Source organism: Haliotis cracherodii, unplaced genomic scaffold (genome assembly GCF_022045235.1).
Source record: "Haliotis cracherodii isolate W230 unplaced genomic scaffold, xgHalCrac1.p SCAF_11, whole genome shotgun sequence".
NCBI lineage: Eukaryota > Metazoa > Mollusca > Gastropoda > Lepetellida > Haliotidae > Haliotis > Haliotis cracherodii.
Window position 1 is genome coordinate 6,670,304 of NW_027266266.1, and position 19,272 is coordinate 6,689,575.

The window sequence follows — 19,272 nt, forward strand, 5'->3', positions numbered from 1 at the left end:
GTAGGGGCATGTAGAGACAATCAAGCCCCTGTAGGGCTCCAGTAGGGGCATGTAGGGACAACAAAGTCCCTGTAGGGCTCCAGTAGGGGCATGTAGAGACAATCAAATCCCTGTAGGGCTCCAGTAGGGCTCCAGTAGGGGCATGTAGAGACAATCAAGTCCCAGTAGGGCTCCAGTAGGGGCATGTAGAGACAATCAAGTCCCAGTAGGGCTCCAGTAGGGGCATGTAGAGACAATCAAGTCCCTGTAGGGCTCCAGTAGGGGCATGTAGAGACAATCAAGTCCCTGTAGGGCTCCAGTAGGGGCATGTAGAGACAATCAAGTCCCAGTAGGGCTCCAGTAGGGGCATGTAGAGACAATCAAATCCCTGTAGGGGGTCAGCTGACAAACAAATATGAGTTTCAAACACTTCAATCAAGCTGGCTGGGACTACAGATTGGCTAGGTGGCTCAATAAATACAAGTAGTTTATATTTTAATGAGCTTTATAATCTCTGACTGAGTGTAATTGATGACCCATTGACTCTTCACTATTCATGCTAAAGATGCTAAGTGTTTTGAAGCTTTTAAGTACTTTGCTAAAATACAAAACATGCAAAATGACAAACACGAAAAACAACCAATAACGTTCGCAAAACAAACTCCATCCCACAAAAAAAAAGTGCTATGGCAAATAATTTACAAAACTCAGATGTCTCCAGCCCATTCAGATCTCACAACGCAATATTCTTAATAAAGTGTTAAAACTTAACAACAGTTCCGTGGCAAAAAGAAATTGGTTTTACAAACATGACCAGAACAAATGTCAATCCTCATCCAGACTCAATAACATTCACAAAAAATATTCCAAAAAATAAATAATCCAAAAATGTCAAGAGACAAAAAGGCAATAGGACATTGACATAATTCCACCAACGTTTGATGAGACATTCTTCTATATTACTATCAAATTGCAAAATACATCTTTAGGACATTTTGCACGACAATCAGCCAATGTCCGAGAAAGTGAACAATATGAAACCTGAAAAAATCTACCAGTCTCAGGTCACAGTGACCAGCAGACCAACAGTGATTATTTCCCCGCAATCAATGCCCCTCCTCCTGGAGGAGCCAACTCACCTGCCAATCACCTCCTCCAGAATGAACTTGTCCTGGTGAGCAGTGAACTCGGACACACACACATCCACCATCCCCATGATGCCAGCCTCACGCTCTAACAATGTGGCAAAATCATCCAATCCAGAATTATCCTAATCCAAGTTCCATCACATCACAGAATGTCCGAACCAGGATCCTGTCATATCCAGCTAAACTATTCCTTCAGACAACCATAAGTCAAACAAGGTTGTCAAGTTCACCGGATGCACAAACGTCAAATCCTGGCCTCAACCTGTGACTGTTTAATCAGATAAGACAGTGATGAAACATGTATAGAATCCCAGCCAGAAGTCCTAGTCTTCACTTAGTCCAGGTGAACATGTTTCTCTGATCCAGACCCACTGTCTGAATGCAAGCACTTCCTGTATTAAGTGACAGTCAATACTTAATACTCATACTAGCAATACTTTCACACCTGTCACCTGAGGTCACACCTGATTAGATTTACCTCCTGGCATCAATTACAGGTTTGAGGTTTCAGCATGACGTCTTTATCAATATGTATGAGAAAGTTTAACACATAGACAAACACACAGCTTGTTGGAACACATATTCTCCCAGCATGTATAATTGGAAACCAGCAATTATGAATTACATATGTATTCCACATATGAGAAACACACCACGTTCGTATATCATATAGGCCTGCACTGAATGATGAATGAGAACTGAAGCCCTGTCTTATATACCACATATAAGCAGTATTATTAAAACAATAATTCCCCCTGTCTTAATAAGGAAAGCTATTAATACCTAGTTTGTCATTTCCCAAGCAGTATTGACTAAACAGAAGGCTGACTGTTTGTAATCTGTGCTGACATGTGTTTGATATATTTACCCTCCACAACAGATCTAGTTGTTGCCAGTTGGTATGCTTGTCAATATATGACGTGTAGTCTAACAATGGGTATTTAATACCAAGCCCAAGTGTTAAATATTAACCTCATTAGTCAGTTAGGCCCTGTCTAACAACCGTACGGTTTACGGATTAGCCGGTTACCTAGGGTGGGTCAATACCCAAATAAAAAAGATTTGAGCATTAAAAGTTTGACAATGAATCTTGTGAAGCTTAATTACTGGGGACGACTGAAACCAAATGAGTGATCTTTAGTTTGAAACAAGCTGACACTGTACCTTCACTGTGTTTTTGTTTTAATTGTATGTATGACTGGAGTAGTGTTTATGCATTTCATACGACTTGTTTACCAATCATGTCTGTGTTGACTTGGTAGAATAATCATGATAATGAAGTGAACGGTGAAATTGAATGATGAAATTGAATGGTGAAGTGGAGTGGTGAATTTGAATTGAGAAGTTGAATGATGAAATTGAATGGTGAAATTAAATGATGAAATTGAATTGAGAAGTTGAATGATGAAATTGAATTGAGAAATTGAATGATGAAATTGAATTGAGAAGTTGAATGATGAAATAGAATTGAGAAATTGAATGGTGAAATTGAATTGAGAAGTTGAATGATGAAATTGAATTGAGAAGTTGAATGGTGAAGATGAATGGTAACATTGAATCATGTATTTTATTTGACATTGTTTGGGTCCCAGGTTTATCAGCAAAGCAAAGTATCTTTTGAGGAATAAGTATCAAGGTTTCCACAAAGTGATCTTGAACACTGAGTTGAACATAACTCACAAATGTTAACACAGACCTATGATCGTAGCGTGAGCAAGGCCCATCAACAGGAGTGTTATCCTGTTCCTAATATATGGGCAGTCCTCAGAGACTAAACTATGTACTTGATTAAATTTGTTTGAAATGGTCAACTTTTGTTTTTCCTTTTGTAGCAGTGTTTTGGATCAAGCCAATAATCTGTCCAATAACAAGTGGCAGAAATGTAAAAAATAAAGTTGTGAGAATCTCCATCAAATCAGATTCTTCTGGTTCAATCCACTGACACGTAAACCGAAAAATATAAGTATGGCCTCATCTTGCTGAGCACGGCAATGAAGGAGGCGCTAGGACATAAACGCAGTTCCGTCATCCACTTTGATAGCTTGAACTCCTTCATGTCAATAAATAGCTCCGGGAAGGTGACGGATATTGTTATTCTTGTAAGTTTAAATGACACTACGATATGAATAGACGGCATGACGTCACTCAGTGTGTAGACTGGCCTATGCATCCTGGTGAGCAGGACCATACCAGGAACTAATCACTAGACAGATTAGATAATCTCTTGACAATAGGCTGTGACCCATCTTCCTACATGTTTAGTCCCAGGTAGAATGTTTAGGTGGCCAAAAATTAATTATTAAATATTTATAAAGTTTTCATTCACGTGAGGCATATTTGAAAATTTGCAATTAAAGTATCACCATATATATACATATATACAGTAGGGCTGTTACGATTCACTCATGTATTCAGTGAATCGAACCGTATCCATTCATGAATTGAATTCGTTATTTGTGGAAACTAGAATCGAATATTTATGAATATGCAAGCATGTCCATTTCCATACCCTGTACCTAAAAATATCTATAAGAACATGTTATATGCATAGATTTCTTTAAAGACAACACTCTTATAATATATAATTTGACAGTATTGTGGTCAGTGGTCATTGTCGCATTTGAGCAGACACTAGCACCTGGATAAGTGCAGTATCTAAATGTATAATATATTTATAATTAACAAACCATGTCAAATAATTTATGTTGTTAATGTTTCACTGAATATAACAAATAATACTTCAGCTGCTGACTTGTTATTGTATTCGTGAATTAATATTCATATTTGTTACCCTATATTCATGATACGAATTGTATTCGCCTCATTGTGTATTTGTTGCAGCCCTAATATACAGGTAGAATTCTTAATGAATAGGTGACCAAAAACTAATTATCAAATATTAATACAAAGTTTTCAATCACATGAGGCATATTTGTATATCTGAACTTATATATATACCATACATCAGATATATATACATACATATTGTTATAATGTTGTGTATAAATAAAAATGAAATGTCTATGGTATTAGTTAGAATCATGGAATGTACCAAGAACAGTCGTGGTGGAATGAAGATCCGCTTTGAAGGTTGCCATAAATCCCGCGCTACACAAGAAAGTGTGGTTTTACACCGCTTTTAGCAATACTCCAGCAATATCACGGAAGGGGACACCAGAAATGGGCTTCAAACATTGTACCCATGTCAGGAATCGAACCCGGGTCTTTGGCGTGATGAGCGAACGCTTTAACCACTAGGCTACCAGGGTTAGAAACTAACAGTTTTTGTCCACTAGTCCTTATAATGATAACATCAGAGCTCCAGATAAGCTGCGTATCTGGGTGAAATACGCAACAGAAATGCAGAAATACGCAGTAAAATATAATCCAAGCGTATCAAATACGCAACGAACATTACAGATACGCTACAAAAATAAAACTTGTGCGTATCATCAAAATATTGTGAAGTAATCTCTGTATTCGATTAGCAAATCAGCAACTTATTTTGAAATTATAAACGGGCATTCTGTCAACCTTGCCAAACTCCACGATGACAGTTACATCATGATCATTTGCCATCACACTTTCTTGTGGAAGTATCGTGGTATTTTTGAGTCCTATAAAGCTCTCGAACCCACACGACACCAGTTTGCAGGGACTAGATGAATAGTGTTTTTAAATATTTAACTTAAATACCCACATCTGTAAAAACTAGTGGGTAACAGAAATTTGAATACGCAGATAGAATTACTGATACCCAATGATTTTAAAATGCATGGGTAAAATACCCACAACACCAAAAGCTTATCTGGAGCTCTGTAACATATAGCAAAACCCTTAAAATGGGTCAATTTCTAGTAGTCCTTAGGATACCTTTACTATTGGGCAGTTTGGTAAGGACTACAGGACTAGTGCCAATTTCTAACGCTGGGCTACCCGACCACCCCTACACAAGAAAGACCACAGTCAGGTGGGAATACTCAAGCAGGGTGACACCGTCTTGTAGAGTTGCCCTTACCACTGACGTTAACTATAGTGATGTTGGATCTACCTTCCCCCACAATCACGACAAAGATGGCCACAAACTACTCGTCACCAAGATCATCACCAACATGATGAGTGAGTGAGTAAGTTTGGTTTTATGCCACTTTTAGCAATATTACAGCAATATCATGGTAGGGACACCAGAAATGGCCTTCACACATTGTACCCATGTCGGGAATCAAACCCAGGTTTACGACATGACGAGCGAACGCTTTAACCACAAGGCTACCCCACCCCCCCTGAAGTAACAAGAGTCACTCAGGTACTGACACAGTTGCTACAAGATGAGTGAGTGAGTGAGTGAGTATGGTTTTACTCCGCTTTAAGCAATATTCCAGCAATATCACGGCAGGGGACACCAGAAATGGGCTTCAAACATTGTACCCATGTCGGGAATCGAACCCGGGTCTTCGGCATGACAAGCGAACACCGGAACACCGGAAGTGATTAAAACACTTGTATTGATCATACACAATTGGACCAAGGTCAAATATGCCTCTGTTCACCCAGCAGTGATTGGGTACCCAGTAGGATGAGATGGCAATGTCTTTAAACCTTCTGGTATCTCACAGGCAGCTTAGATAGTATACTCCCTGTGAGAATCGATCAAGTGAGCTGTTCCACTGATTGGGGAATTAATAATGAAAGGTTTTGAGCAATCCCCTGTGGTGTGGAAATATAGTGCAATATAGATGGCACCTAGGTGAGAATTCAAACCCAGTGTTGTGAACGACCACCACACCTCACTGCAAGTCAAAGTGACATTTTTCACATTTTTGTCGCTGTACTTTTTAAAAATCTTTACCAGGCCATCAAACAGGTTTTAAACACGGGTCAATGGTTCTGGTAAACAGCCTCTGGTTATAATCAGCCTTACATTTAGGGACGTTCCCACCTCTATAAATCATCTACAGGAATGCCATACAAGGACATATCGGTTGTTATCATAATGTCGGCTTCTACGCACCGTCGGCCAAGCCTGTGTCCTATGGTCAAGATAAGGTTAATCAAGCCCCACACTGTGGTCAGACAGGTGTGTGGTCAGACAGGTGTGTTGTTGCACAGACGTATCCTCGGGCAACTGAGCTGGGGTCAGCCAGTCAACAGGTGTGAAATAAGATTACCTGACCATGTTCACATGCCTAATTGCCTGATCTACAATTTATCTCTAATCACATCTATTCAGGAACACAATAAAAGTCCACTGCTTGGGATTTCACAGTTAATGACGACACAATGATAACTCAACATGCTTAAGACCTGACTTTTGAGGGGGAAATCCAATTTCACATATTTGTGTGTGATTTCTTTACAATATTCAGTCAGAAGTGAAAGCATTAGGCTGGTCCACTTGATAAATACACTGGTCCACTAGACAGCCATGTTGGTCCACTAGACAAACGTCGGTAAACATAAAACATATTCCAGTTATATCGTGGCGTGTCAGCTTAAAGGGGCACTGATCTAACGCAATTCCCCGGGACTGGTTGTTGCCTTTGTTATTGTTTTTTCCCAGTGAGTACCCGGATGTAGAGCAGAAATCTAGACTAGCTCGCGACCTCTGTTGCGCCATTCGTAAGCGCATTAGTCACTTTTATGGATACCGGTAGTAATAAGAGCGTATGGTCACATTGATCAACAAAATAAAATACAGTTTTCGAGATAATAAGGAAATGTAGGCATCTTTGTGGGTAGCATCGGTAATAGTGACGAAGTTTTGATAAGTCACTTGCTTGGTAATTTTGCGATTTTCGTTTACACTATTTTGACTTGCAACACAAAGTAAATATTTCACCTGAGCATTGCTTTTTTTTATAGTGTGTATATTTTTTTACTGTCAAAATGTGTAACATATTTATTAAACGTCTAAATATTCAGTTATTTTACAAAGTGACTGAAAAACATTTCCATCTGTATTATTATGATAACGAATTCCAAACATTTTGATGTTTAATGTCATCACCAAGAGACTGAAAATGTTACGTAGAAAAGTACATTTCTATGTTGTTTGGCTTCTAATCCTACATAATAATCTGTTGTGATGTTTGTAGGCCCTTTTGATCGTCTTAATCAATCTGGACAGATTTTTTAGTCAAAATGACTGAAATATTTACACATTTTAAAAATTGCCTGAGAGAATCACATTTTACAAATTGACGGTAATCTATACACGCTTACAAAGGAAATGACCTGTGAAAACAACGTCTATCGCGCATTGAAGAATTTCCCAACCAAGACGTAGAAAAACAAGAACGAATCGGTTCAAATGAAGGAAAACAAAATGCAAATACCATAATTACAACTTACCAAATTTATGTGTATAAATAGGCAGCTTCCTTATTCGAGGAATGTATCCGTGAATATCCAAACAAAGGAATAATATCCCACTCGTCTGCAGCTATACAAAATAACTTATTCGATGTGCCGTGTCTCTGTAACTATCAAATATTCTAAAAGATATATATCGTTTCGGGTGTCAAGTCTCAAGGGTCGGCTGAGAAAGGCCACGTGACAACTATTTTCATAACGTCGACGGTTCCTAAAAAATCCGTTGAGTTTGATAACAATGAACAACCAATCAACGTATTATCAGTTAACCCTTTGAACAAATTGTATGTTGTTTTTACATCGGCACTTCACGCCATGATATGAGTGTATTCACTTTTGACATATCCACTGTGCAAGATAACAGTGATTAATCAATCAATGTATTTTCTGTTAATTCTTTGATGACTAGGAACGATCCGTTGATTTACAAAAAAAAGTAAATCAACTGATCATTCATCTCTTGCTGGGCTGCCACGTCCATATTACATAACCTCACTTCAAACCTCAATTTAGATTGAATAATTACCCAAGACACAATAAATGCCAAATGAGAACCTTTGTCAGGTAATCTAAGTGGTGCTACCACTAATTGTACCTGTAATAAATTCATTAACTGAGCATCAAGTGAATGACGACAAATACACAAGTGTAGGGTTATACGAGAAAACGTGTATGACAACAAGGGAGTAGTAATCGTATTACACAATCCGAAATCCGAAAATGCTTTCACTGCATGGATACTTTTTTTAGTATTAAACTATAACCATCTGGGGTATTTCCAAATGACGACTTCCGATGAGCTCCGCCGTTCTTTTTGTCTGTTTGTTTAGGCTGAAGAAATTATTTAACATGCGCCCTTTGTCGAATCTTTATAGATCACAGTTAACCAATCAGTGTTTATGCAAAAATGCGTAAAACAAATATTGCCTCCAGCCTCCAAGTTTATTTAGCTGTCCTTGCAGACGGTAGCCCAGTCTCTGGTCACGCTCAGTTGCGTTGCGTATCATCCGGGTACTCACGGGGGAAAAAACAATAACAAAGGCAACAACCAGTCCGGGGAATGGCGTTAGATCAGTGCCCCTTTAATGTGAGAGGAAAGCCCGAAGTGATGCAGGTCTCAGACGTTTACCACTTCGGTGAAACCCACGAGCACGGGTATGGTGCTGACAAACCTAGAAACATAGCCAGGCCAAACCAGGATTCAAACCCACAATCATAGGTTTCTGGCGTGCCCAAGGGCTGCAACTCTGCACAGCGAATTGTGATGTCTTAGACGACTGTGCCACCTGTGTCCCTGAACAATTAGAGGCTGAGCCCACCTGACTGAACACAATTTTAATAGCCTCTGCTTCAGATTTGTTAAGTCACAGACTGCTACTGTATTGTACGATAAGAGAGTAGAAGTGAACACCATGGTATAAAGTCCTACAGTGAAGATGATGATGGATGATCAGCAACCACAGCTTTATCCACGATTCCAAACCAAGCGCCCTTAGCAGGCATACTGGGAAACAATCATGATGTTGTTCAAAACTGGAATTTTATTCTGTTCTTATTTTCATTAATTCTGAGGTATTGGGACAATTGTTATTCACATTGGAATTTTGACTGTCATTTGCTGCAGACTTGGAGCCAAATATCACATTCTGAACAATACCATGGTGTCCTCCTCGGACTCAGCTGCCCTGTCATGTCCCTATCTCACCCAACAGACTGAACTGGCCAACATGGTCAACAGGGTCAAAGGTCTCTGCATGTCCGCATGTTTACTGACAGCTGTGCACGTCACTGACAATTTGTTGACTGATAATCCAACCTGTAACCTTGACCTTGGACTAGTGTATTATATCTGACCCTAATTTGATGTTTACTCCCACATGTTCGCTTTGCCCTGGTCTGTGGTCTACAGGGTATGAGCCAATATTTCATTCTTAATCGGGTTAATCATGTAGATAAAGAATTTGCTGAGATAGATAACCCCAAAACAATCCAATCAGTGAAAGAGACATGAATCCTTTTAGGATAGCGACTTCCCTGTTGTTTGTAACAACATTTCAGAACTACCTTTTGCCACTTCATCAAATGAATACTGATGCAAGACGTTGCCATGGAACGTTGTTACAAACAATTTAGAAGTTATGAATACACAATGCCATTTAGAAAGTGGTCAAAGGTAACAAATTTTATATTTGGGATAACATTTTCAAAGTAAAGCATGAATTCTAGTATTCTATTAGGTTACGTCCCATCCGAGATTCGAACCCCCACTCTTAGAGAGAGGCACCTCATTGCCAGCACACAAAGTCAGTCATCTAACCCACAATATATGTGGAAGCCTCGATGGCTGAGTGGGTTAGATTGCTGACTTTTTGTGCTGGCGATTAGCAAATCCATTCAGTTGCCTCTTAAAACAAACATAGGCTGCGGGCTTATAGACATGATAGACTAGCGCTTAGTCTCTGAAAATATGTAGTTTTGATAGAAACAGATAATTTCGTTTAAGCTTTGTTCAGCAACCCATGCTTTTCATAAGAGGCGACAAACAGGATTGGGTGGTCAGGTTCCCTGACTTGGTTGATGCACAACTGTATCCCAATAAATCACAGGATTGTCTCATCCAGACTTGATCATTTACAGACAGCTGTCATAGAGCTGGAATATTGCTGACTGCGGCGTTAAACAACAAACAAACAAACAAACAAACTACAAAAGCCCAATGACATGAACTGATTACAACTCACTTGACACAACGATACTTTAAGCCCCTGTTACACTATCAAAAACTATAGTCAAAAACTTCGTCAAAGTCCATTTTGACCAAGTTTTTGACTGACTTTGATGGAAAAGAAACCGATACCATTTCTCATCAAACTTTGATCAAAGTTTGATGACATTGATTTAATTTAGCCAATCAGAATGCAAGGAACATTTGCCCCTTTTTCAACCGGAAGTGCATAGAGTCAAGTCAAAATGAGCCAACTATTTTTGACTGACGAGATGTTGGAAGAATTAATTGATTTGGTTCAACAACAAGCAGCCATTCTGGGGACCAAACATGCCTTTGCCTACCCCGACGCCGCCTTCTCAACATGGCAATACAAAAAATACAAATAACAACAGCAAAACATTCTTCATCAGTAGCATCCACCTTGGGAAGATAATTGCCGCCCAAACTTTGAGTGAGTGAGTGAGTATGGTTTTACACCGCTTTTAGCAATATTACAGCAATATCACAGCGGGGGACACCAGAAATGGACTTCACACATTGTGACCATGTCGGGAATCAAACCCGGGTCTTCGGCGTGACAAGCGAACGCTTTAACCACTAGACTACCCGACCGCCCCCGCCCAAACTTTGACAGCCTGTAAAAACTTTGATGAGTAACAATGGAACTCCTCACAACAACATGTGATAATCACTGCTCACTCCTACTGCAGAAAGCAGATTACTGTAGCAGTGGACTACAAACATGTCATGATATGCAGATACATGTCTAGTGTGTGGAATAAAACTACATATCATCAACCAACCATTGACATATTTTCAAAATTTATGTCATTTCTTAACATTTGTTTCAAATAGCTACTAAAGTGGGTAAAACAGTACCCTCATAATATTTATTATCCTTTTCAAGGTTCACATAGAACTAAACTACACAGGTCTGATATATAAACTACAGTTGTCACAAACACAGAGGGACCACTAATTTTAGTTTGTTATAACCGTAGTTCTTTATAAGCATATCCACAGCAAATGGCAGTGACAAAAAAAAACCCTGTTCATTATATCCTCCAGTTCGTTATAAGCCTGTTTGTTATAAACGTAGTTATAAACGTGTTCGTTATAAATGTAGTTGAGTGTAGTTTTTGAACTGTCAAACGTTTAATATTTTTGTTTTTTTCATGTTCTTGGAAAAACAGCTTTTAATATGATCATCTTAATACTGATAAAAATCAAATTTAAGAATCATTCTTAACAATTTGCAATGGCAATCAATAATAACACGCCAAGTTAACAAAACTGAGAATTCCAACAAAAAATAGAAAGCTTCCGACACAATCAAATATTCCGCTCTGTACCAAGCTAGACATCCTCAACATCATATTTTTCATAAATCAAAAAAATAAATACCAAAATGTTATGAGACTTACTTTCCAAGAACTTCTTTGGGCTCATACTTGGCATAGAACTCTTTGGCCTTGTCCTGGGAGGGCAAGTCAGGGTCAAGGTCATCACTTTGTGTCATCGTGGATGAGGGAGGGAGCTGTCTAACTGCTGATACAAGCTGGAGCTATAGGTGTCACTAAGGTGTCACTAAGGTGTCCCTACATGTGTCCTGCATCTGGAACACACAATGACAGGGTGAGACACCTATAAAACAATAAATATCACGATTAAAAACTCTGGCCAAAATACATCTCCAACACTCATTTGAAATACATCACAACAGTCATAACAAATATCCCGTCTGTCTGCAATGGGGAAGTGTCACTCGACTCAATATTCGCCTCCTTAACCTACACCAAGGATGCTTAGCCCATCAAGTTCTCAAGTGGAGTCACCACTGGGCAATTAAAAGAAAACGTTATGAAATCTTTTAGGCTACACCAGAAATTAGGCACACTAGGCCTATAGCACATTATCTTCACCAACAACGGATACAGCAGCAAATGTGTGTCATCGGAAGTGCAATATAGAATGTGTGAAGAAGAGTGGAGCTTGTTTGTTTGTTTGTTTGTTTGTTGTTTAACACCGCACTCAGCAATATTCAAGCTATATGACAGCAGTCTTTAAATAATCAAGTCTGGACCAGACAATCCAGTGATTGACATCATGAGCATTGTTCCACGCAATTGGGATACGATGACATGCATCAACCAAGTCAGCGAGCCTGACCACCTGATCCTGTAAGTCGCATCTGACGACAAGCATAGTCGCCTTTTATCATGTTTATGGCAAGAATGGGTTGCTGAAGACCTTTTCTACCCCGGATCTTCACGAGTCTTCTGTGAAAGCCTGGTACAGTCATCTATATTGTGTGTAATGTATGTGAAATTGTACACTGGTTTTACCAATGTTAAATAGTCTCTCATAACTCCGTAAGTGTGGCTCATTACTCTATATGCTTTTATACCAAGATATTTTTAAAGAGTTTATTCCCCATGTAATACATATGAAACGAGGTGAGACTCATATAAATTATCTGTCTGTCTCTCCGACAAACACACGTCTCAAACAAATGTCAGTGGCAACAAATATTACACTAACTGCCGACTACCTGCTAAGGGTGTAAGAAAATAAAAAATGAACAAGGTTTAATGAAGATTTTGTTTCTTAAAATTGTGATTGATCTGAAAAATATTTCTGAAAAAAATATCCAAACATTAAAAAATATAATGTGAGGACTTTTGTCACATTCTATGCAAAATACTACTATCAGTATACTTATGTGAGTGAGTGAGTATGGTTTTACGCCGCTTTTAGCAATATTCCAGCAATATCACGACAGGGGACACCAGAATTGGGCATCACACATTGTACCCATGTCAGGAATTGAACCCGGGTCTTCGGCGTGACGAACGAACGCTTTAACCACTAGGCTACCCGACCGCCCCGCATACTTATGTGACAGAGGTAGGTGACAATGAAGCCGTAAAGCCGAAGTAGATAATCTTAAAACAGGGTTCATACAGATCTTTGGATTCTCAATTCAAGCACTTTTTAAGCCCTTTTAAAAAACGACTCTTTTCTCATTTAACAATGCCCAAATCCCATATATTTAATCCTAACAATGACGATTCTTCTGGTGATGGCTGCTTCATCTGTGAGACTATAGCGCACTTTCTCCCGTCGTACCAATATCAATTTACATCCTCCAGCAGGAACACCATGCCTTGTTTCTGTCTTTTGCTTCATGCACCCATCAGTACTTTGGAACCCAAGCGCCATCAGTACTTTGGAACCCAAGCGCCATCAGTACTTTGGAACTGAAGCGCCATCAATACACATTTCCACATGATTTGAACATAATTTGAAACATGTTTTGATGTCACTGAGAACAAGTTCAAACTGGTTCCTGGATCCTTGCTTGGTCTGTCGCAGGAACAAACGAGAACCAGTCTATAGTTTCAAGTGCTGCTATGATAACGTCAATGAAACTATATTCAGTAATACAATGTGCAGAGGAATTAACGCACGTAACCCATACAATTCTTTTTATTAAGCCGTAAAAGACAGGAAGCAAACAACACATTAAAACTTAATCGATAATAATTTTCAGTAGTAATTTTGTTATAGCTAGGCTAATTTTATTCACATTCTAGTGATTTACAAAGACTGTTGATAAATTCCAGGACTTTTCATCGGTCATGGTTAAATTCCAGCACTTTTCAAATCTGTGCGAACACTGTTATATTCAGATGAGAAAAATACATATGAAAATATACTAAAAAAATAAAGTGCACAGCAGATATAATAATAATAATCAAATAACATGATGGATGGGTATAAATTGTATGAATATATAGACAACCACATGTCCTTTTGCATTGTCTAGAATGTTTACAGACATTTCTAGTACCAGGTGTCCCGGTTAATCAGCTGAACTGATGTCCAAGCTGTTTCAGTGATAAATGTTTTGACTAATCCTTCCAATAACAAATGTGTTCTTACAATGTTCACATTTTGACAAATCCTTCTAATAACGATCATGTTTCGACTAATCCTTCCAATAAAAAGCTCCACCCAAATGGGTGATTCTAGTTAGCTGTCTCAATGACTTTTCACTTGTATTGTTTTTCTGGGACAAATTTTACGATATTGTTGAAGTATAAGCATATTATATGAAAATAATGTAAGCCTAGATTCCACTGCACAAGGAATATGCAACAAACTTTTTACTAATGTGTGCTTTCTGTTTGAACATGTTGAAGTTTACAACACTCATTCATTGAAACATTCATTCACACTTCATCTGTGTACCTGTGAAGATTCGGGCTGGATCAGGTCTTCAGCAACCCATTCTTGCCGTAAAAGGCGACTTTGCTTGTCGTAAGAGGCAACAGACGGGATTGGGTAGTCAGGCTCGCTGATTTGGTTGAAGCATGTCTTCGATCGCAATTGCATAGATCGATGCTCATGATATCAATCACTGGATTGTCTGGTCCAGATTCGATTATTTACAGACTGCCATCACATAGCTGGAATATTGCTGAGCGCGGGGTAAAACAACAAACAAACAAAAACAAAAAACTTCATCGGTGTGATCTAGTGTCATCTTGATTAGGCAGTCGAGGTCCAGATAAATTTTGAGCAATTGAGTTTTTACTCTAGGGTTTCTATTTTAATTGGGTTATTACATTTTTCATTGGGTAACCAATATTTTTTCACTCATCTATTCATCACTCAATTGTTTTTTTACCAGAGTGAACATTTTAAGATTAAAAAAAAAATGAAATAATGTTTTCGATGTATATAACTGTCTTAATAGCGATCAGCTGCTTCGCTTAGGGTTATTTGGATTTTAAATATATTTAGTAGAAGCTGCAACTAAAATAACAAGATATTGGAATATGTTATTCCTGATAAAAAAATAGTTTCAGATACAATTTTTGCTGATCCTTGCATTAAAATCCTGTAAAGTTGTATCATTGGGTGTGTCTTGACCGATCACCGGTAGATTCCAAGAAAACGTGTGTACAGCTGATTGCTGTTTCCGGCTTAGTTTATGAGAAAATACATAAGGTAATCTTATTCCCTGGATGCAAAACAATGCCTAGCAGAACAAAAAATACAATTTAAACGACAAATCAACATGTTTGGTGATTTTTTATATCAAATTTCAAATTTGTACTGACCAAGTTTCTCATCACCCGTTCGATTACCGGAATTCGCAGAAAGGGGTACAGTGTAATTTTTTTTTCTACGCACTATTTTCAAATTTTTTTTTCCGAAAATACTGAATCTGCTAGAGAGGGGTGTGTATTATACTCAAGAAAATACGGTAGGCTTGACTTGGAAAGTAAATTAACTTGTAATTGTGTTTCGGGAAATTAGCTCCTTTGTACACATGCTGAAAAAGCTTCATTGGGTATTTACGTGAGCTGTTTTTATACATTTGAGTTTTGTATTTAATGCATGCGTTTCTGTACGCAAGTTAATTGAAAGGACTTGGGTTTTGAATATTTTACACAAATTCGCAGCTTATCTGTAGCTATGATTAAGTCAAGGAGATGATTTATCATGATGTGGGAAGCATTCCCAATGCAACCAGATACTTTTGGCCACTAACAACATGTAACAAACACCAGAATTAACATTAAAGAGCACTCAATCTCCTGGAAATGAATACGGTATTAATTGCTCCCATGGCTACACAACAAAACGTGTTACACACTCGTCACCTGATAAGCGAGAACAGGGCGTAGTCACATGCAACCAGCTCACGCTCCCGCTCAGTTACTGAAGGGGGTTTCATAGGCGCCATACAGCAGAGAGTAGGGCGTAGTCACATGCAACCAGCTCATGCTCAGTTACTGAAGGGGGTTTCATAGGCGCCATACAGCAGAGAGCAGGGCGTAGTCACATGCAACCAGCTCACGCTCAGCTACTGAAGGGGGTTTCATAGGCGCCATACAGCAGAGAGTAGGGCATAGTCACATGCAACCAGCTCAGTTACTGAAGGGGGTTTCATCGGTGCCAGAGAGCAGGGCGTAATCACATGCAACCAGCTCACACTCAGTTACTGAAGGGGGTTTCATAGGCGCCAGACCAGTGAAGATCCGGGGTAGAATAGGTCTTCAGCAACCCATGCTTGCTGTAAAAGGTGACTATGCTTGTCGTAACCGGATCGGATGGTCAGACTCGCTGACTTGGTTGAAGCATGTCATCGACCCCAATTGTGTGGATCGATGTTCATGATATTAATCACTGGATTGTCTGGTCCAGACTCGATTGTCTACAGACTGCCATCCTTATATATAATTGGAATATTGCTAAGTGCAGTGTTCACCAACAAACAAAACAGATTACAAGATGTCTAAATTACTAGTTTTGGTAAAGCACAACCATTCAATATAGTGTTAAGATCAACTCACTCAGAGTAGAAGAAATGCTTTTTTCTTACATCATTATAGAATGGCCCAGGAACAGAAATTTTCAGATACATTTTCATGTATATATCCTGACAATCAAATATAACTGTATACTTCATGGAAAATAAGCAGAATGGATATAGGTTAATAGAAATTCTGCTGATCATGCATATTTATTTGTTCATCATTTGCCATGTGTCTGTTCAGCCTACGGGTACAAATGTCTCACTGGCTTCACATAGTATAACATGTCAAGTGGATCCTTCATTAAAAGACATGAATGATTTATAAGCGTACCTTAAGGCATTGTTAACATATTCTTAGGCCAAGATTTTTTACAGGAAAATACCTGTCGGTAGCTGGGGATTTGAAAAATAAAGCAATTCAATTCCCCCACAACCCCCCGTTACCATGACTACAGGTAATAGCTTGTATAAAAAATAAAGATTGTTTAATGTGGGAATACTGTTGTGGTTGGCAGGTTTGTTTGTTTGTTTGTTTGTTGTTTAACCCCATTACTCCTGCTATATGACGGTGGTCGGTGAATAATCAAGTCTGGACCAGACAATCCAGTGATTGTGCATCTACGCATACACGTCCTATCAATTTCAAGAAAAAATCTTTTGTTTTGACTCCCATGTTTAACATAAGTCAACTTCAGTGGTTTTGTCTCGAAAATATTTTTTGTGAGCAGTATGCTATCAGCATATCGTCAGGATAAAATAAAAAGAGCAAATTCTGAATTTTGTATTCCATTCGAAACCTGAGAGGTCATGTCCGCTTGAATCAGCTGACTGTCTCTGTCAGTGTGCAATATGCATGTCTCCGTTAGACTGTCTACATGCAAGGAGCGTGTCAATCACGGGGACAATGTCAGCACAACCTTCACTGAAACCTGTAGCATGACGCTGTGATGCATGTATGGTGCATACCAATTTATACAATGAATAGAAAGTCTCAAAAAGAAAAAGTCCTAAACAGCTATATATTACAGCTTACACTTGATAAGAATTAAATATTAATGTCACCTTCATAAAATATCAAGTCTTTGAAAGGCATTTTGAAGTGATACACATAAGGAAGAGAATTTATGGATGTCAACTTCCTCAATAATTTACATATGGGATTACATGTAATAAATTACTAATAAATTGATGGTAGATATGACTCAACTGAAATCCTTCTCGTTTTGAAAGTGAGAAATCAGTTTAACATTAAACATCACATTCCTGGATGCAAGCTACAAACTGGTGTTTCTGACAAAACACAACATTGCCATAAACATGATAACTGCTTTTGGCACAACCCCTACATTACCGCGTTACTCCGCTCACTGGGAGTCAAAACAGCTGTTATTTCTTTCATGCAGCAGTGCTTATGAATCAAAACATACACGAGAGTGAGTATGGTTTTACGCCACGACGAGCGAACACTTTAACCACCAGGCTACCTGACCGCCCACATCCACAGGAATATTTTCCGTCATCCTTGTGCTCTGTTAGTGTTTATGTTGTGATTACACTTGCCAAGAACCTGAAATCCCCAAATGCCTTATCAGGATAATGTTAATTGTGTCATGGATATTGATTTTGTTCACCTACAGGTGTTCATGACAGTTAGACATTAGCCTACTAAAGACTTAGTGATATCTGTGTTACGGCCATTTGCCTACTTGCATCTCAAGTGACAGTCAATTGTCACCTGTCACAGGGGTCAGCTATGTGTCTATCTGTCACAGGGGCCAGCCATGTGCCTATCTGTGTCACAGGAGTCAGCAATTTGCCTACCTGTGTCACAGGGGTCAGCAATTTGCCTATCTGTCACAGAGGTCAGCTAAATGCCTACCTGTGTCACAGGGGTCAGCCATGTGCCTATCTGTGTCACAGAGGTCAGCAATTTGCCTATCTGTATCACAGGGGTCAGCAATTTGCCTACCTGTGTCAAAACAGTCTGTCATACACTTACCAGGGATAGAGACTAACTGTTTTAGTCCACTAGTCCTTATAATGATAGCATATAACAAAACCCTTAAAAATGGCAAATTTCTACTAGTCCTTATGATACCTTAACCATTGGGCAGTTTGGCAAGGACTATAGGACTAGTGCCAATTTCTAACGCTGCTTACCTGTCTACATCCACTGCCAATGTGACCATCTGAGACGTGTGTCTTGTGCAGAGTACTGAGGGAGGCGGGTGACTCACGGCACACTGACCCTAGCGTCTACCCACACCATACTCAGCAAGGTTGTTTACTAACACTCAGGTTCACAGACAAAACTCTCATAATGACGTGATATCCTTAGATTCTGCCCAACATATGACTCTTACTTCCTGCTTGATCAATACGGAACAGATCATATTGACCCAGTCTCATGTTATTCCATGTGGAGCGGCTTTGCTAATGGCAACAGGAGGAAATATAGAGTACTTAGTAGTAGTGGTGATTAGCATGTGGATGTAAAACACGTCTGGATGTCTGAATCCTGGCATGGGGTGTTTCTACGCTGCTATCTCACTGCGGACATCTGAAGGGTTAAGTCTGAATGAGCTGGTGCTCTGTGTGTGTGCCATATCAACATTCCAGTCTGTGAGTCTCCCAGTTACGTATCCCCTCCTCACTGATCTGCAGACCCAGTACTGATATACATTTTATTTGTTGCAGCCCCAATGTCTGAAATA

At 39.1% G+C, this 19,272-nt stretch overlaps 1 protein-coding gene across 1 annotated transcript in view; it reads right to left on the bottom strand.

The window, feature by feature from the left end:
- Positions 1-19,272, bottom strand: part of LOC139456155 (phosphorylase b kinase gamma catalytic chain, skeletal muscle/heart isoform-like) — a 62,777-nt gene that overhangs the window by 34,592 nt on the left and 8,913 nt on the right. Inside the window, exon 2 of the mRNA XM_071237704.1 lies at positions 11,652-11,842. Within this exon, the coding sequence (XP_071093805.1) occupies positions 11,652-11,746 (95 nt within the window). The 5' untranslated portion in view covers positions 11,747-11,842. The remainder of the gene's footprint in view (positions 1-11,651; positions 11,843-19,272) is intronic.